This window comes from Rhinatrema bivittatum, chromosome 1, assembly GCF_901001135.1.
Source record: "Rhinatrema bivittatum chromosome 1, aRhiBiv1.1, whole genome shotgun sequence".
Classification (NCBI taxonomy): Eukaryota; Metazoa; Chordata; class Amphibia; order Gymnophiona; family Rhinatrematidae; genus Rhinatrema; species Rhinatrema bivittatum.
The window spans coordinates 330,019,841-330,040,251 of NC_042615.1; the positions used below are offsets into that span (position 1 = coordinate 330,019,841).

General features: G+C 48.0%; 1 protein-coding gene across 1 annotated transcript in view; it reads left to right on the forward strand.

The window, feature by feature from the left end:
* LOC115095657 (chymotrypsin-like elastase family member 2A) overlaps positions 1-20,411 on the forward strand; it is a 108,517-nt gene that overhangs the window by 67,572 nt on the left and 20,534 nt on the right. Inside the window, exons 8-9 of the mRNA XM_029609673.1 lie at positions 1,611-1,888; positions 16,588-16,751. Of these exons, the coding sequence (XP_029465533.1) occupies positions 1,611-1,888; positions 16,588-16,751 (442 nt within the window). The remainder of the gene's footprint in view (positions 1-1,610; positions 1,889-16,587; positions 16,752-20,411) is intronic.

Sequence of the window (20,411 nt, forward strand, 5' to 3'; positions counted from 1 at the left end):
TTGAACTCAGGTCTCAAGGCCCATTTATAACTTCACTTGGGGGGAGCAGAATCGCATGTTCCCACCGGCAGTAACGAATGGATGTTATCTCTGCTGATAATATCCATGTGTTCCTGTCCATGGAAACAGTATGGTAGTATTCACTAAATCACAATTTTTAACATGGCTTTGCAATTAGACCTAGGGGCCTAAGTCTGTAATTGGCATCTCGTGAGACCTATAACCATTCACCCCTTGATCTCATATTTTAGAATGTCGCCAGAAACTTTGTTTATATATCATTGACAGAAGCTAATTGAATTATTGCTATTAATGTATTTGTTTACTTTTTAGCCTGTTGGTTTGCTTCTGCTTCTTTGTGCTTCTGAACACTTACTGGGCTCTACCTCCATGAAACTTAATTCACAATTACCAAAGGTTTTTCTTTCCCCTATTTTTATATCCCCCCTCACAACTTAGCCCAATCATCGGAGCGACAATTCTTGCCTCAGGTGCCACAGACTGCAGCTCCCTCCAGAAACCGGCTCATGTGGACCCTAGGTGTCACTGATGAGCAATGGTTGTGACTCCTACCTTGCAAGGATTAGCACTGTGGCTTCCATATCACTCCTGGCCAGCCCAGCGAGCAGAGGCGTGGCCTGGGAATCAGACCCAAGTCTTCCACGTGGCATTGCACAAAACCGCAAAACCGTCCGTGATTTATTTTTTAATTACTTAACTGGGCGTGATATATGTCATGATGTTATGAACGTTTTTTCATATATTACAGATATTACTTGTTCCTCACAGGGGGCAATTATATTGGACCTACAGGTTAAAATGTTTTAAGTAAATGAAGAACCATATATTTCTATTAATATTATGAATAGTAACATATTTAAGCCATTTGATATTGATAAGATAATACAAATTGTTAGCTTTTCTTTTGAATAATGTTAGACAAAGAATTAGTACAAGCACAAAAGCCAACCATTATAAACTGAGAAAAGCCTGCAATGTCAACAAGGTTGTACCACAATAGCTGAGCTGTAGTTCTCTTTTGTAAGAAGCTGACAAAAAGCCTATTATTATTATTATTATTATTCTATACTTTCTTAAATTGCTCTCCTCTATTCTATGAGTCTACTGACAGAAGCCAGGTTTGGAAGTGAATCACATATTAGTGTACATCACACACTTACTGCTATGTCATAGTTCATTCCGTGTTTGTAACTTCATAGTTAATATGCACCAAGCAGATCTGTTCTGTTTCAGATTATTTGTTAGTCTAACATAGTTGTTTTCAGAGTTGTAGGGTAAATGCAAGGGAGCTTTTTAAAAATAATGAATTAATTCAGTTCTCATTTAGTAATATAATGCATTTTTTCTCTTCTTTTGACCTTTATGGTAAAATATGTTTATTAAAGAAAATATATATATATACAACAAAGCATGCAATTGTCCCTTTTGCAAGCCCTGATCAGCAAAAAAAAACAATATAATGCATTTTTAATTGAAGCTAGGAATTAATCCTTTCCATGCTTTCTTTTGAAATATTGTACAGTATGCAAGGCCAATGATTTTGTTTAATAAAGCCTTTCTGATACCTTGTATACCTTTGTGTTCTGAAGGTTTGCAGATCAGTTGTATCGCTGGCGGATGTGTTTGGGGAAGCACAACTTAACCTATGTAGAAGCCACACAGCAGTGCTTCAATGTAACTGGCATATACCGGCACGAGAAGTTTGCCTATCCTGAGAGCAATTCTTTGGAGTTTGACATTGCTTTAGTAAAGCTGGATGGGGAAGTGGTGACCAATAGTGTCATCAGTTTTGCTTGCCTGCCTCCCCTTGATCAAGTCCTGAAAGAGGGCTACCAGTGCTATGCCACAGGCTGGGGAGATGAGACAGGTAAGTTTATATCACAGAAAATTAGAAAAACATCAAGGAATGGGTGACAGGGAAAGAGAGAAGGAAACATTTACTCACACATTTAGAATAGTGTATGTCTACTTCACCTACCCAGAGTACTAGAGCAGATAGTAAGAAATGCGGGAGGTAAGAGAAAATGGCATAAAGGCACAAAACATTTGTACAAGAAGCACAAAAACTAAAGTTAGTCCTAAACATGAAGAATTAGGAGATAAAAATTTGTGAAAAAGTGGAATATCAAATATTCATAAATAAATAAATAAAATGGATCCAGACCTTAAGACCACAGATCTGCATTCTTTGGAATCACAGAAACATGATGGCAGAAAAGAGAAAGGCCATACGGCCTACCTAGTCTGCTCATCTGCACCAACTACTCAGCTTTACAATCCCTACCACTCCCTGTGCTTGTTCCATGGTTTCCTGAATTCGGATATGGTCCTTATCTCCATCACTTCCGCAGGAATGCTGTTCCATGCATCCACCACCCTTTCTGGGTAAAGAAATATTTCCTTGGCATGCACCTAACTCTATCCGCTTTCATCTTTAACCCATGACCTCTCTTCTAAAGCCTCCTTTCTGTTGAAAAAAGCTCACCTCCTGTGCATGGAAACCTTGGAGGTTTTTAAATGTCTATTTTATTTCCACTATCCTGCTTTTCCTCTAGGAGTTTACATGTTTAGATGTTTAATTCTGTCCCCATATGCTTTAAAATGAAGACCACTGACTATTTTAATAGCCACCCTCTGGACTATCTTCATCCTGCTTATATTCTTTTGAAGGTGTGGTCTCCAGAATTATGCACAGTATTCTAAGTGAGGTCTCACCGGGGACCTATACAGGGGCAATGTCACCTCCGTTATTCTGCTGACCATTCCTCTCCCTGTGCACTCAAAAACTTTTTTGGCTTTTGCAATCACCTTATCCACATATTTGATCACCTTGAGATCATCAGCTATCAACCCCAGATCCTGCTCTTTTATGCTTAGAAGTATTTCACCCCCTATACCAGTGGTTCTCAACCTTTTTTCGGCCGGGACGCACCTGACAGATGGTTCTCACATGCGTGACACATTGAACATGTGACTGTCACAGGGCTAAATGTAAATATACATTCTGCATCCTTAGGAACCCCCTCGAACCCCAGCAATGGGTGCAGAGCAGAACGAGGGCATTACCCATACAACTCACCATACAAAAAAGATATTTTGGTTCTGATGACATCTCAGTAAAAGCAAAAGAAACTCCCTTTACTGGCAGGCACAATACCCCTCCTTATGAAAAGACAGTAATTTACCACTAATGCATGTCCTGTTGAGAAAACACAACAAATAAGATTGATACAAATGTCTACTATTGTGTGTGCCAGCCTCGGCAGGCCCGCGGCCATGCCCTCTTACCCTCTTCTGCCTGTTTCAGCATCTGGCTGTTACGGCTGTGGCTGCTGTGCTACCGCCTCACCACCAGGGGTCCCTCTAGGGCTGGCTTTCCTGACAGGCCCAGTCCATCTCCTATGTCCACTCTATGCTCTGGGTGTGCCCTCTTAACCCTGCCTGACAGTTGCCTCGGTGCTTCGGCATCGAGCTCACCTGGGCTCCCTGCTCTAGCCTGCCTTGCGTGGCCTTCGGGCCTATCCTTGCCTTGCGTGGCCTTCGGGCCTATCCTTGCCTTGCCTTGCCTTGCGTGGCCTTCGGGCCTATCCTTGCCTTGCCTTGCCTTGCGTGGCCTTCGGGCCTATCCTTGCCTTGCCTTGCCTTGCGTGGCCTTCGGGCCTATCCTTGCCTTGCCTTGCCTTGCGCGGCCTTCGGGCCTATCCTTGCCTTGCCTTGCCTTGCGTGGCCTTCGGGCCTATCCTTGCCTTGCCTTGCCTTGCGTGGCCTTCGGGCCTATCCTTGCCTTGCCTTGCCTTGCGTGGCCTTCGGGCCTATCCTATCCTTGCCTTGCCTTGTGCGGCCTTCGGGCCTATCCTTGCCTTGCGTGGCCTTTGGGCCTTCTTCCTTGATTTCCATACCTGGCCTACGGGCCTTCAGTGTGTGTGTGTGTGGCCTACGGGCCTTCTGACCTGCCTTGCCCCGCTATTGGTGTGTGGCCTACGGGCCTTCCGTGTATGTGTGTGTGGCCTACGGGCCTTCTGACCTGCCTTGCCCCGTCTATGGTGTGTGGCCTACGGGCCTTCCGTGTGTGTGTGTGTGTGGCCTATGGGCCTTCTGACCTGCCTTGCCCCGTCTATGGTGTGTGGCCTACGGGCCTTCCGTGTGTGTGTGTGTGGCCTACGGGCCTTCTGACCTGCCTTGCCCCGCTATTGGTGTGTGGCCTACGGGCCTTCCGTGTATGTGTGTGTGGCCTACGGGCCTTCTGACCTGCCTTGTCCTGCTTACTGTGCCCTGACCCAGCCTGTACTTGACACTGCCACTTGCCGCCTGCCCTGACCCAGCCTGTACTAGACACTGCCACTTGCCGCCTGCCCTGACCCAGCCTGAACCCAGACTCTGATTATTGCCGCCTGCCCTGACCCAGCCTGTACTAGACACTGATTCTTGCTGCCTGCCCTGACCCAGCCTGGTACCTGACTCTGTTTCGAGCTTCCTGTCTCTCTCCACCTGGAGCCACCCTGCTGGGTGGTGTGCACGACTCCTGTCCGGAGCCCAAGCGTAACAGTATGCCGAAGCCATCACATTTTCCAGGGGAAGAGATAGGTCTGTGTCCTGCCGGTGAGTCAACTTTTCACTAATTCAAGATGCCTCCTTCTTTAAAGTTTTATACCTGCCATTCCTGTCAGACTTTGAATTATCCAAGCTATCAGAACTGTCTAGCCTGTGAACTTGTTGGTCAGGAACACTGGTCATGCAATAACTGCAACAAGAAAAATGTCTCTGTCTATCAGGAGTGTTTGAACTGTCTGGCTCCTAAACCAGGGTGGTGGAAATGCTCCTGTCTCCCGTGTTTGTTACCTCCAGGCAAACCCTGCCCCTGTTGTTCTGCTCTAGGACCAGCTGTGCAATTAGAAAAAGCTATCAGCTCTCCTAACCAGTATTCTGTTTCTGGCTCAACTAAAACAGACATTTTTGCTGGCAGTTTGTGGGTAGAAAAACCCAGGACTTACCTGGCCAAGAAGGCTTCTGTGAGACCAGTGCTAGAGCCTCGGGAACAGGTTTCTCTACAACGGAGAGAGCTGATTAACTCTAGCAGGGCTCAGCTTCCCACAGCTGCCAAGTGGACACTAACGAGCACCTTCCCTAGACGTCCTAGAACTGCCTGTGCCTTCTCTAAACTGCTCCTCCAGAAACAAAATCAGGAGCATCAGACTTTGGCTCGAGGTATCAAGCCCACGGCAGTACAATCTGTGTCTTCCATGCACACTACCTTTAACCATGCTACTCTGCCATCTGAACCTGCTGCACTACCCCGAGAAGAGCCTGAGTCTGCTGAATCGGCCCTGCTGCCGTCCTCGGAGGGGTCCGCACCAGCCCTGCTGACAGACTTTCTAACTCTGCCATCTGAGCCTGCCGAACCGGCCCTGCTGCCGTCTTCAGAGGGGTCCGAACCAGTCCTACTGACAGACTTCCTGAGTCAGCCATCGGAGTCTGCTGAACTGGCCCTGCTGCCACCCCGGGAGGGGTCCATACCGGTCCTGCTGCCACCCCTGGAGGGGTCCATACCGGTCCTGCTGACGCCCCGAGAGGGGTCCGAGCCTGCTTCATCGCCCCGAGAGGGGTTCGAGCCTGCTTCATCGCCCCGAGAGGGGTCCGAGCCTGTTACAACGCCCCGAGAGGGGTCCGAGCCTGCTTCATCGCCCCGAGAGGGGTCCGAGCCTGCTTCATCGCCCCGAGAGGGGTCCGAGCCTGCTACAACGCCCCGAGAGGGGTCCGAGCCTGCTACAATGCCCCGAGAGGGGTCCGAGCCTGCTTCATCGCCCCGAGAGGGGTCCGAGCCTGCTACAACGCCCCGAGAGGGGTTCGAGCCTGCTTCATCGCTCCGAGAGGGGTCCGAGCCTGCTACAATGCCCCGAGAGGGGTCCGAGCCTGCTTCATCGCCCCGAGAGGGGTCCGAGCCTGCTTCATCGCCCCGAGAGGGGTCCGAGCCTGCTTCAATGCCCCGAGAGGGGTCCGAGCCTGCTTCATCGCCCCGAGAGGGGTCCGAGCCTGCTACAACGCCCCGAGAGGGGTCCGAGCCTGCTACAATGCCCCGAGAGGGGTCCGAGCCTGCTTCATCGCCCCGAGAGGGGTTCGAGCCTGCTTCATCGCCCCGAGAGGGGTCCGAGCCTGCTACAACGCCCCGAGAGGGGTCCGAGCCTGCTACAATGCCCCGAGAGGGGTCCGAGCCTGCTTCATCGCCCCAAGAGGGGTCCGAGCCTGCTACAATTGCCCGAGTAGGATCCGAGCCTGCTGTACTGGCCCAGCTGCCGCCCCTGGAGGGGCCTGTACCGGTCTTAATGCCGACCTTGGAAGGGTCCGGACCGGTCCTACTATCGCCTCAAGAAGGGTTACGGACTATTTCTCTGCCCCAGGTGGGGTTTGTGTTCCCCTTGTCACCCCAGGAGGGGTTATGGACTATTTTTCTGCCCCAGGTTGGGGTTGTGTCTGCCTTATCACCCCAGGTGGGGTTATGGACTGCCTTATTTCCTCGGGAAGGAGTTGACCCTGCCACATCACCCCCGGAGTGGTCTCCCGTTATTCTTGATTACCTCCTGCACAGATGGGATCCAGGAGGAGGGGGAGGCCTTGAGGGGGGGGTACTGTTACGGCTGTGGCTGCTGTGCTACCGCCTCACCACCAGGGGTCCCTCTAGGGCTGGCTTTCCTGACAGGCCCAGTCCATCTCCTATGTCCACTCTATGCTCTGGGTGTGCCCTCTTAACCCTGCCTGACAGTTGCCTCGGTGCTTCGGCATCGAGCTCACCTGGGCTCCCTGCTCTAGCCTGCCTTGCGTGGCCTTCGGGCCTATCCTTGCCTTGCGTGGCCTTCGGGCCTATCCTTGCCTTGCCTTGCCTTGCGTGGCCTTCGGGCCTATCCTTGCCTTGCCTTGCCTTGCGTGGCCTTCGGGCCTATCCTTGCCTTGCCTTGCCTTGCGTGGCCTTCGGGCCTATCCTTGCCTTGCCTTGCCTTGCGCGGCCTTCGGGCCTATCCTTGCCTTGCCTTGCCTTGCGCGGCCTTCGGGCCTATCCTTGCCTTGCCTTGCCTTGCGTGGCCTTCGGGCCTATCCTTGCCTTGCCTTGCCTTGCGTGGCCTTCGGGCCTATCCTATCCTTGCCTTGCCTTGTGCGGCCTTCGGGCCTATCCTTGCCTTGCGTGGCCTTTGGGCCTTCTTCCTTGATTTCCATACCTGGCCTACGGGCCTTCAGTGTGTGTGTGTGTGGCCTACGGGCCTTCTGACCTGCCTTGCCCCGCTATTGGTGTGTGGCCTACGGGCCTTCCGTGTATGTGTGTGTGGCCTACGGGCCTTCTGACCTGCCTTGCCCCGTCTATGGTGTGTGGCCTACGGGCCTTCCGTGTGTGTGTGTGTGTGGCCTACGGGCCTTCTGACCTGCCTTGCCCCGTCTATGGTGTGTGGCCTACGGGCCTTCCGTGTGTGTGTGTGTGGCCTACGGGCCTTCTGACCTGCCTTGCCCCGCTATTGGTGTGTGGCCTACGGGCCTTCCGTGTATGTGTGTGTGGCCTACGGGCCTTCTGACCTGCCTTGTCCTGCTTACTGTGCCCTGACCCAGCCTGTACTTGACACTGCCACTTGCCGCCTGCCCTGACCCAGCCTGTACTAGACACTGCCACTTGCCGCCTGCCCTGACCCAGCCTGAACCCAGACTCTGATTATTGCCGCCTGCCCTGACCCAGCCTGTACTAGACACTGATTCTTGCTGCCTGCCCTGACCCAGCCTGGTACCTGACTCTGTTTCGAGCTTCCTGTCTCTCTCCACCTGGAGCCACCCTGCTGGGTGGTGTGCACGACTCCTGTCCGGAGCCCAAGCGTAACACTGGCTCTACTTCCCTTGCGGCTGTGGGCCGCCGCCTTTGACCTCGGGCCGTCCCCACTGCGCCTGTCACCACAGCAGACACCTGTGCTCCACGGTGGGCCTCCCCACATGGTCCACAGAGAGATGCTGCCATCCCACGCTGCACTACTCCCTAGGCGCGTGCGCACGAATCTCTGTTCCTTTTAAAGGGGCCATGGCAGGAATCCAACCCACAGCCCCGAATGATGATGTCACTGGGCTCCGGTATATAAGGCTGGGCCCAGTCTCAGTTAGTTGCCTTTGCAAAGGGTCTCCATGCTGGACGTGTACTTCGTTGCTTCCTCTGGTGACGTCCTTCGTGTTCCTGTTCCTGTTTCTTTCGTTACTGGTTCCGTTACTTCTTGGTCCTATGCCTTGTGTCTCCTCTATTTGATTTACGGACTGATCTCCTGGACCCAACCTCTGCTTTGCCTGACCACAACATTGATCTTCTTCTGGACCTGACCACTGTTTTGCCTGACCACGCTACTGATCATCTCCTGGATCCGACCTCTGCTTTGCCCAACCACGCTACTGATCATCTCCTGGACCTGACCTCTGCTTTGCCTGACCACGCTACTGATCATCTCTCGGACCTGACCTTTTGCCTTGCCACTGTCTCTTGCTTGCCACCTGCCCTGACTTCAACCTGTTCTACGACGCTTCTTCAATCTCCATTCTGGACTTGGCCTTTCAGGCTTTGACCTGCTTTTACCCTGGCGCCCCCTGTCTAACTTGTTCCTATTGGTGCCCGGGTCTCCGGGACTCTGCCTAGTCCAATACAGATTCTCCATCACTACCATTGCTGTCCCCTGGCTGACCTTCTCCTCATCTACCTGAAGACCTCGGATGGAGGCCCACCTAACTCCAGCTGACCCCGGCACCCAAGGGCTCAAGCTGCAGGGAACAAGGGCTGGTATTGGCGAAGCTCCAGGTGGTCTCCATCAGTCAGCCAGCTCCTCCAATGACAGTGGGGACCCATAGGGCTTCCCCTACAGGTAGCGTCAACCCCACCTCGGCCCAAAGGTCCACCTCCTACGCAACAGGTTGCAAAGGCCATGGACTCGGCAGAGCTGTGTGCCCTCCAGGCCATCCCCGGCCTGGCTTCAAAAGTACAAGAATAGCAACGATTCCTTGAGGCATTGGCCTCCTCCATAGAGCTTCTTCATGCCCAGCTTGATGCCCAATCCAGTCACCCGGTTCCTGCACCAGCTTCCGCCAACCAACAGCCATCTCCCTCACTTCCAGGGCCTTGCTGGCCCTACGAGCTCCACCTCGCTTCAACGGTGACTCCAAGCTCTGCAGAGGGTTTATTAACCAATGCTATATGCAGTTTGCTCTGCAGCCATCCATCTTCCAAGATGAACTCTCAAAGGTCACCTTTATCCTATCCCAATTGGAGGAGAAGGCGTTGGCCTGGGCCTTGACCCTATGGGAGCACCCAAACTCGCTCCTACAAGAACTATCTCGTTTTGTGACCATTTGATGACCCAGGGTGGTACGCCATGGCAAATGCTAATCTTCTTCATTTGCGGAAAAGTCAACGAAGCCTGTTTGATTATAAGATAGAATTTTGGACACTAGCTGCAGAGCTTTCCTGGCAAGAAGATTGCCTTCGAGCCATTTTCCTGGACGGACTGTCTCCTCAGTTGAAAGATGAACCGGCAGCTCACGAGCTCCCATCCTCACTCGAGGACCTTATTGATCTGACTGACCGAATCGACCATTGCCTCCAAGAGGGTTATCAGGAGAATTGGATGCCCAGGAGGCCCACCTTGGAACGCTCCCGCTCACCACCTACCACGAGCCCTGCCACCAGCAGGACTCCTTCCTTGGCTAAAGTGGAAGAGCCCATGCAGTTGGGCTGTCGGCAGCTGTCCCCGGAAGAGTGCCTGCAGCAGAGGCAATCAGGCCTATGTCTCTATTGAGGAGCATCTGGCCATCATCTTCAGACTTGTCCTGTCCATCCGGGAAACTTCCAGACCTAAGTTCAGTAGGCGTCCTGAACTTGGGAACTACCTCTCCGGCCCCTCAGCTATCCTTGCCAGTTACTTTAACCTGGGACTCCTGGTCCTTCCCTGTCCTTGCTCTGATAGATTCCGGAGCAGGGGGAAATTTTATTCTTAAGGACCTAGATCAGTTTTTGGGTATCAATACCTGTCCTCTGGAAACTTCCTGTGTATTGCATCTATTTATGGCGAGCCATTACCCGGCCGGATCTCCTTGCTTACGGAGCCAGTTCATCTCCTCACTGGCACACTTCACGTCGAAGAAATTGAATTTCTTGTCTTAGAAAAATCGATTCATCTGATGGAAAACCGGCACACTAAATCGTGTAGTCTTCAGCCGGCGCCATTTTGCAAAATGGCCGCCGCAAAATGGTGGCGGCCATAGACCAAAATGATTCAACGCAGGAGGTCGTTCCGGACCCCCGCTGGACTTTTGGCATATGGCCGGCGCCATTTTCCGTACGGAAAACGATTCGCGGCAGGAAATCGCTCCTTGACCCCCGCTGGACCCCAAGGAACTTTTGGCCAGCTTGGGGGGGCCTCCTGACCCCCACAAGACTTGCCAAAAGTCCAGCGGGGGTCCGGAACGACCTCCTGCGTCGAATCGTTTTGGTCTATGGCCGCCACCATTTTGCGGCGGCGGCCATTTTGCAAAATGGCGCCAGCTGAAGACTACACGATTTAGTGTGCCGGTTTTCCTGCTCTCCCCCTTCCCCCGATTTAGCTACGGACCACCGCTACGGAGGTAATTTAAGCTATGGACCGCCGCTACGGACCCCCAGGTAATTTAAGGCATTTGGGGGGGGTTTCGAGAGGGTGGGGGATTTAATTTAAAGGGTCGGGGTGGGTTTTAGGGGGGTTTAGTGTGCCGTGTTTTAGTGTGCCGCTGGACCCCCAGGTAAGTTAAGGCATTTGGGGGGGGGGGTTCGGGAGGGTGGGGGATTTAATTTATAGGGTCGGGGTGGGTTTTAGGGTGTTTTAGTGTGCCGGTTTTCCTGCCCTCCCCCTTCCCCCGATTTACGATTTTTTGACGATAAATCGGGGGAATTGGTATTGTATCGTGGCCCTAACGATTTTTGACGATTTAAAATATATCGGACGATATTTTAAATCGTCAAAAAACGATTCACATCCCTAACAAATAATGCCATATACTGCACACTACAATGGCTTTCTATGTAGTTTGCAACAACCATTATGCATCATGTGTGAAACTTTAAAACATTTTACCTCAATTATTTCAAGCACTTACCAGAATTAAAAATTCCTTATTAATCTGTATTAAATTTATTTTATATTTATTGCAGTTTATAAATACACAGGTATATCATATAAAAAGCAAAGAAAACAAACAGATCCAATTAATCATGTAATAAAACAAAAATGTATTCTTTGATTCTTTCATGAATTCTCTTTGCAGAAAGCCGGAAATCATCATAACTACAATAAAATACCATTAATCATCAGAACAGGTGCAGAGCAGAACTAGGACAATTAATATTACAACTAACATGAAAAAAAATTCAAATTCTGGTGCTACCTCAGCAAAAAATATCCCTCCACTGTTATTTTGTGAGGTAACACAAACTCCTGCAAAGAAAGAGATGCCTAGAACCTTACATACAGTCACAGCACTAACTCTCAGGTCGCAAATAATAGCAACCTTATGAATAAGCAGCAATGCAAATACTACACCAGGCACTAGAACATTAATATATCACCTACTGGAGTAACTGAACAAGCTGGACTGCCACAGAGAAACTACATGCTTGCAGAAATACTGCACTTCAGTCACACACAGGCAAAACTGAGACCGACTACAGGAACTTGCAGACAATACTGAAATAGAAAGCCTGAGAACTAGACTCTGAACAGTGGAATACTGAAGAAAGAGCAAAATACAAAAATATAAGAAATGCACATTCCCAAAGATGGCATATTTAATTTGCCAAAATCTCAATATTTTTTTTTTTACATTTGTTCTCTTATCTTTGTATTTTTCTAATAAGTTAGTCCTGGTCTTTTTTTCTCATTTTTCCCTTGTTGGTCATTTCCTAATTCCTTTTCAGGATTTCTCTTCTCCTACTGTCTTCTTCCTTCCCTCTGTCAAACACACACATACATACACACAGAGGCTCATGCTTTCTCTCACAGACTCCCTCACACACACAAGCTCTCACTCTCATATTCTCCCACACAGACACACACACTCAAGCTCTCACTCTCATATGCTCTCCCCCCATATACCCACGCTCACCTTCTCTATGCACACACACACAAGCTCTCACTCTCTCACACCCCAACCCCAAGGCTTCCATTCTTATACACACAGATGCACAACCAGGCTCCTATTCTTATTCACAGACACATACTCAGGCTCCCATTCTCACCCCCCACACACACATACACTTAGTAACTTATACCCAAGGCTCCCATCCTCACCCCCCACACACACATACACATATACCCAAGGCTCCCATTCTCACTCCCCAGGCTCACATTTGAAACCACACACACACACACACCCAGGCTCCCATTCTCACCCACATACACACATTCAAGCTCCCATTCTAATCCACACACATACCCAGGCTCCCATTCTCACCCATTCACATTCAAGCTCCCATTCTCACCCACCCACACACACACACACATTCAAGTTCCTATTCTCACTCACACACATGTGCCTTTCCATTAGGCACAGACAAATTCCTACTTCGCTGCCATTGCCACAGAGATGGTATCCCGCAACAGCCTTGGTTTTTCTGAGGCCCTCCTCTTCGCCATCGCAGGGATGGGATCTCACAACGTCCTTGCTTTTTCTGACGCCCTCCTCTTTGCCATCATGGGGATGGGATCCTGCGACGGCATTACTCCAACAAGCCTGGTTGGGTGGGCCTGAGCCCAAAGTAGGTGAGCCATGGCCTACCCAGTCCCACCTGTAGCTATGCCACTGGGCTGACTGGAGATATGAGAGAGAACTTTAAAATCATCAGTGAAGTGGAACAAGCGAATGTGAATCGGTTGTTTACTCTTTCAAAAAATAAAAAGACTAGGGTACACTCCATGAAGTTACTAAGTAGCACATTTAAAACGCACAGTTAAGCTCTGAATTCAATTGCCAGAGGATGAGGTAAAGGCAGTTAGCTTGGTTTAAAAAAGGTTTGGACAAGTTCCTGGAGGAAAAGTCCATAAACCATTATAAACTAGGTACACTTGGGGAATCCACTGCTTATCTTTGGGCATTAGTATAGAATCTATCTATTATTTGGTAACCTGTCAGGTACTTGCAATCTAGATTAGCCTCTATTAGAAACAGGTTAGTGGGCTTGATGGACTTTTGGTCTGACCCAGTATGCTGATAGTTAAGTTTTCCTGTGACTCAATACAGGAATGTTTCTGATTACCCAAGCTCTACCCAATAAAAACATATCTGGCTAAATGACTTTTGAATATTCCCTTTGCTCAGCTGGCTAAAGTTAGCCAGATAAATCACTATCTGGATAAGATATAGCCGAATAAAACAAGGTCATGTTAGGTGCATTCCAGGGCAGAGTTGAGTTATTCAACTTATCCAGCTAACTTCAATAATTTGGCTAACTCAAAACATGCTTCCAGAATATCTCCCCTAGTGAAAGCAGAAGCACTGCGTCTGAGCTGCTGTAGGCTGTTACTGTAATCTGGACTGAAGAAACCTCCAGACTGAAGGTACTGGGAGAGTGGGAGGAGACTCTGGAGGCTACCAATGATGAAAAATGTGGCTTGACCAGGGAACGGGTGGGGGGAGGCTGGCACCGGCCCTTTTATTTTAATTTTCCAAAATACATCAAGAAAACAATCTTGTGTAGAAAGCAGTTCCAACAAACCAACATTTTACAACTTAACACAATAATATCTTTTCCCTAAACCATCTGCTTTAAAGTCCTCATCAGCAGGGAGAGATCCATTACTCTACCTCAGGAATATAAAATTTACAATTAACGAAATTGACGGGTCCTATACAGGAGATTTCTAGTGTTACGGATCCAGCTGTAGACTAAAGGTACTAGCTTTCCAAAACAGGAGAGGAAGTTTTTATATCTAATGAATACATTTTTTAGGAAATTCTCCAATTGCTCAGGATGGAAAAATATATAGGAAACATTTTTATATTTTATGTAACATTTACACGGATATTTGAGAATGTACATAGCTCCCATTTTTTGTGCTTGAGGTCTCAATTTCAGAAATAATTTTCTTCTTAACTGGGTGCTTCTCGCCAGATCTGTAAATATTCCAACATTTAAACCAAGAAAAGACTCGGTCCCATTACGAAAGCATAATCTCAAAATCCAGTCACGATCTGATTCAAGCAAAAACGTCACAATAAGAGTGGCAGGTTTCACATGCTCTCTCTGGGTTGTTTCTAACAACTTTGTTACTTCCAAGGCTGGAGTTTCAGTTGTATTTAATATCACAGGAGTTAGAAGTTGAAAATCTTTTTCTCCTTCCTTCTCAACTTTTTTGAAAGCTGGTATGTAATACAACTTAGATGTAGGCGGTATCAATTCCTCTGAAATCTTTAATATCTGAACCAAATATTGCCTCCACATATCTCGTGGGGTCACCATAGGGTCTCTGGGAAAATTTATCAAACGCAAGTTTCTCCCTTTTATTTGATTCTCCATGTTTTCTAAGCGATTCATTAATATGGAGTTTTCTTTTATGATGTTATATTGAAGATTTCTCATTTCTTTCACTTCATTCTCAACCTTTTCATATTTTTCCATTTGCTTATTCATATCTTCCTCTAGTTTTCCCATTCTCACCCTGGTAGTATTTAACACAGAAGCCAGAGGATTTATCTGGTTGAAAAGATTATCGTTAACTGTTTGTATTGCTTCCCATATCTTCTCTAGAGAAAAAGTATCTTGTTTTATTAATTCTTTCTTTTTAGGTAATGTTAAAAGTACTTTCCTTTCTGTTGGAGGCTGTGCCGTACAGCCTACAGCGTCTCCCAGGCCGGTCTCTTCCACGAGGTGTGGCCTCTGATGTTCCTCCCTACCGCCTTCATCGTGCAGCCACAATTCTCCGGCGGTTTCACTCTCACTTTCGTGGTTGAGATCCTTCCCGTTAGCTCCTCGCAGAGCTGCAGGATTTCCTGGGGGCATCCGCAGTACCGGGGATAAGGTTGTCTGGAGCTCATGGGAGGAGGCGGTTTCTTCTTCTACCCGCTCTCCTCGCTGCGAGTTTTCCTCCGGTTTCTGCTCCCATATTACGTGGGAGTCCATAGGTCCTTGGATCCGACCCTCAGTATGTTCACCCTGACTTTCTCTCTCTTTCACTCTTCTTTTTCTGCCAGTTATGGGGCATTTTACACAAAAATATATGTTACTCCTCAGAGCCCTGGTTACCCATGTCCGGACCCGTCAGCCATCTTGGATCCCTCTGCCCCCCTTTTATTTTTATCTTTATGGAGGTGGAAGGGGTTTGAGGGGAAGGCTACAGACTCTGCCCAGCAGGGCCGAATATTTGGAGTTCAGGTAAAAAAGGGGCCAGTGACAAGGATACTAGGTCTGCAATCTTTTTTTTTTTTTAAACCCACCAGCTTGGCACTTCACTGGCTATATTCTTTACATCTATCCAGCAATATTCAAAAAATATCCAGTTATGTTTAAAGTTGTCCAGCTACAGTTAGCCAGATAATTTTAATGGGGGATATTCAGGGGGATGTGTTTATTCCACTGAATATCCCAGGTAACATCCGGTTTTTTAATATTGGCCTCTGAGAGCAGGGTGATCAGAACATACCATTTTAGTAACCTCTGGTTTCATTTGCACAGAATTTTCTCTTACCATAGAATCTGTTCCTGAGCTGCCACAGGAAACTGTGGGCTGCCTGTAATTATTGGATCTCTGCTTGACAGAAAGTCCAATCCAAGGGGATTGAAAAGACCATGTAAGATTTGTAGATAGCCTTTATACAGACTCTTACCTGCTGCTGTAGAGCTGGCCTCCTCACAGGCTTTGTGACATCGTCCCAGGTAGACCAGAATCAGAGCTAAAGCAGTCCATGGCAGGAGATAAAAGAGGAATGGACTAGGGTCAAACCATCCCGCAATGAGTCGGGGGGTGTACATACAATGAAGGTTATTGCCAGTTATACCAACCCTTTTTTTATTTTAAAATTCCAAATTTAGGCCAGCCTGGTGGCTCCGTGACTGTACTGTGTACTGCTCTGTGGAGGAATCTGGGTTAGAGGTCCAGCTCCTGTCTTCCACTCCCTGAGTTGGTTGGAATGAAGGATGCTGCAGAGGCAGCGTTCACAGCCTCTGGAGGGGGAGAGCATTATTGTGCGATGGTGACTCCTAGTGGCCGGATTTATGGTGCATGATTGCAGGGTTTTGGAAGAAGTCCTAATGCACTGGTACCCCCTGGTCGAAGAATGTTCCTGTAATGACTATAATGAAGTAAATTGAGAGGGGTTAAAAAATTCATGGGTAGCGACAATTGATGGTGCCAGATTCTATTCTCCAGCCCCAGTTCCAACTGAGTTATTAGGCTAAAGGAGCAGAAGGAAACTGTTGGATCAAAAACAGGTTCAAATGCATAATAAATCCTAAATAATAAAATCAAATAAACATTTCCTGGATGATTATGTTTGTTTCACATTTTGTATTTCCCTGTTCTTGGTGGCCTTTTTCAGGAAATTCTTTAAATCCTAAGGTGTCTAAGGGCCTGAACCAGGTGGATTTACCCATTATTCCATTTGAGACCTGCAAAAGGAATGATTATTGGGGATTACAGGTGAAAAATTCCATGATTTGTGCAGGGTACACCCGCCCAGATGTCTTGAAATCCGCCTGCCAGGTTGGTGTTTTTGCACGCATTTTTCCCACTTTACTTACATTTTAGTGTAATAGCAAAGAAAATGGTAGTGATTGATTGTTATTGCCCCAAATCATTTCTGATGATTTCTTTCATTGAGGTTGTGCTCTATACGACATTTCCAGGTGAATGTAAATTGCACAGCAAAAATCTTCTTGCTCCATACCATTGTCTGTAATTCAGAAATAGAAATAAACAATGTACTGTAAAGATATTTCTTTCACTTGGCAACTGTGGTTAGTTACTGGTTCATTTTCTCAGCTGGAGCCAAAGGGCTGGATTTTAAGAATTATGAACGGGCATAGATTTGAGCGTGCAACCCGGCGTGCACAAATCTATGTCCGATTTTATAACATGCGTGCGCAGACGCACGCATGTTATAAAATCCAGGCTCGTCGCGCGCAAGGGGGTGCACAATTGTGCAACTTGCGCGCGCCGAGCCACGCAGCCTTCCTCCGTTCCCTCCGAGGCTGCTCTGAAATCGGAGCGGCCTCGGAGGGAACTTTCCTTCCGCCACCCCCACCTTCCCCTCCCTTCCCCTACCTAACCCGCCCCCCAACCCTACCTAAACCCCCTTACCTTTAACTTATAAATTGCGCATGCCAGCCAACGGCCGGCCCGCGATCCTGGGCACAGCGGCAAATGGCCGCTGTGCCTGGAGGCCCCCGGACCGGCCCACCCCGCCCAGGTCCTGCCCCCTTTTTTAAGCCCCGGGACATTTGCACATCCCGGGGCTTGCGCGCGTCGCTGGGCCTATGCGAAATAGGCTCAGCGTGCACAGGAGGGTTTTTAAAGGGTTACGCGTGTATATTAAGCTCATATCCCTTTTAAAATCCGCCCCAAACTGTGGAGGTTGATAAATCAAACATTTGTGTGTGTTACCTGAGGGGGTCTCCAGTGAAATGGTGATGCCCAAGAGTCAAGAGGGGAGATACTTAATGCAGTGTTGCCAGTTTACTGTAATATAATCAACACTTTTTGCTGGACGGTTTTTCTTTTGTACCCATTGGTTTTTGACCTACAGTGAAATACACTGAGAAAGACTGTCTCCTTCCCCTCTGTAAAATGCAATGTGCTTTGGATGCTCAGTATATACACTTATGGAGTTAATCATGGGAATGGGAGAACTTATGCTGTCAAATTTGAAATTCACGGGGGGGGGGGGCGCTGTTCGCCACGAGACGGAATGGCTGCTTGAATCCTCAGCTCCCGCTCCCCCTCAAGATAAAACACTCGAAATAGTGGATTAACCGCGGCCCAGTGAGTTAAAAATCTGAACATATTACTAGCTACATCGGGTGGATGGCCTCTAATAAAAGAAGTGATCTCCGGAAATTTTCTTTTACGCGAGCAACGATGGAGATGAAAAAATCTGGCCTTGACTCGGCAGGCTGCGAAGAGGGAACTGAACAGGAGATGGAAATGGAGGCTCCTTTACTCTCCCCACAGGCAAGCCTAGGCTCGGCGTCTTCGCTGGCCGATTTACTGACTAAGGCAGCCATGCGGGAATGGTTCATAGACCTACGGTCTGAACTTAAAGCACAAAAAAAAGAGCTGTTGGACTCTTTCTCCGAACTACGTGAAGATTTTCTTTCGCTCGGTCACAGAGTAGACGAAATTGATCTGAGAGTTGACGAGCAGGATTTCTCGATAAAAGAACTTGTCCTTCAAGCCACAGACACCAAAGCGGAGATAGCGTCGCTATCCGACAAGATCGAAGATCTAGAGAATAGGTCTCGACGTTATAACATTCGGCTTAGAGGAATTCCTGAGACTCCTGCATATGCGGACAGTATGGCCACGGCGCGCGATTTTTGCTCTTACCTATTTCTACAGTCTACAACGAGCTCCGGGCCTATTGAAAACGTGGACGCAGAGATGGGCTGGCATCAATCGTCTCTTACGATCGAAAGAGCGCACCGCGCTTTAGGGAGCAGAAGAGATAACAAAGCAAGAGATATTGTCTTAAATTTCAACAGTTTCTCACAAAAAGAGCAAATTCTGGCCATAGCCCGCAAAAAGCGCTTCTGGGCATGGAATAACGCCGAGGTCGCGGTGTTTCAAGATTTGGCGGCTATCACCCTCAAAAAGAGGTACGACCTACGGTCAGCAACGGATGCACTCCAACAAGCTGAAATAAGATATCGTTGGAATTTTCCATTTGCCTTAACTTTTCAGCATGAAGGCAAAACGCATCGAATAAAAAACATGGCAGAAGCTGCGGTATCTTTTCAGGAAGCAGGGCTAAAATTGACATTACCGGAGCAAAACGCCTTAACGGCAAAGCCTCGAATTACCTCCTCTTTGAAATGGCAGAAGATTGACCGAAGTAGGAGACGCCCTAAAAATCGATCGGGCCTCACTCAAGGAGATTCGGCAGAGCAGGGCTGAGCGAAGAGACTATGCAGCGCAATGGGGAATTGCCACGTGGTTTGTCTGCTGAACTTCAATTTAATAAGAGTCATTTTGTCTGTATTGGTTGGACTTTTACTAGAAGGGGGGTTTAATTGACATGATAATGTATTCCCTTTTGTTTTACTGTATGCTCTATGGTTTCGAGTGTTATTATTACAATAATCTTATATAATCACATTGATCAGGAGGGGGGGGATAGGGAGGGCGGGGGAGGGGAGACATTTTGTTTTGTTGGTGTGCTCTCCATCTGTTGATCCGAAGTCGGAGAGAGACGGATCAGTTAGGGAATATGGGTTGGGCGTTCCTTCTTGGATGTGGGGAGATGCGGGTGGGGAATTTTCAAGGTAATAGATATGTTAGGGCTGGGCATTTTAGGCAAAGTAATCTCTCAATTATGTGCATAATACTTTTTCTCACCACAGTTGCGGGCTCGAGGTTATTACTTCTTAGTTGCTCAATAAGTCCTACAACAGGGAAATATGTCTATTAAAATTGCTTCTTTAAATGTTAAAGGACTAAATTGCTATAGAAAGCGTTATTTGCTCCAGAAAGATTTAGGCAGGATGCATATAAGCATTGCATTTTTGCAAGAGACACACATAAAGAGAAAACATGAGCGGTTGGTGAATCTGAGGGGGTTCCCTCACAAATTCCTAGCAGCAGCGAGTAAACAATGTAAATATGCAAGTACAGGGATCTTAATCTCTTCTCTATTAACATTTGATGTCATTGAGAATCTTAAGGATGAGCACGGTCGATATGTTTTTCTTAAAGTCAGAATGGGTGGAGCTATATACTCTCTCATGTCCATCTATGCCCTTAATCATGATCAGTCCTCCTTTTTCAGAAAAATCCATAATATCTTGGAAGAACATGGAGAAGGATTTATTATTTGGGGGGGGGGGATTTTAACATTATTCTTAATAATAACAAAGACACATCCCACATACGGTCGCAAAGCTTGCTGCCTTTGAATCATAAGGCCAGACAAGTGTTGTCATCTATCATGCAGAAAAGTCACCTTTCGGATGTGTGGCGCCACCATAATCCTACCTCTAGATCCTATACGTTTTATTCTAAACCTCATAACTCGTACTCCCGTATTGATTTTTTTTTGGCTGATGTTTGTTTGCTGATGAAAACAACTTGGAGCGAGATTGAACCTATAACATGGTCCGACCATGGTATGGTATGGATGACTTTTGCATTAAAATCAGGTCAGGGGGG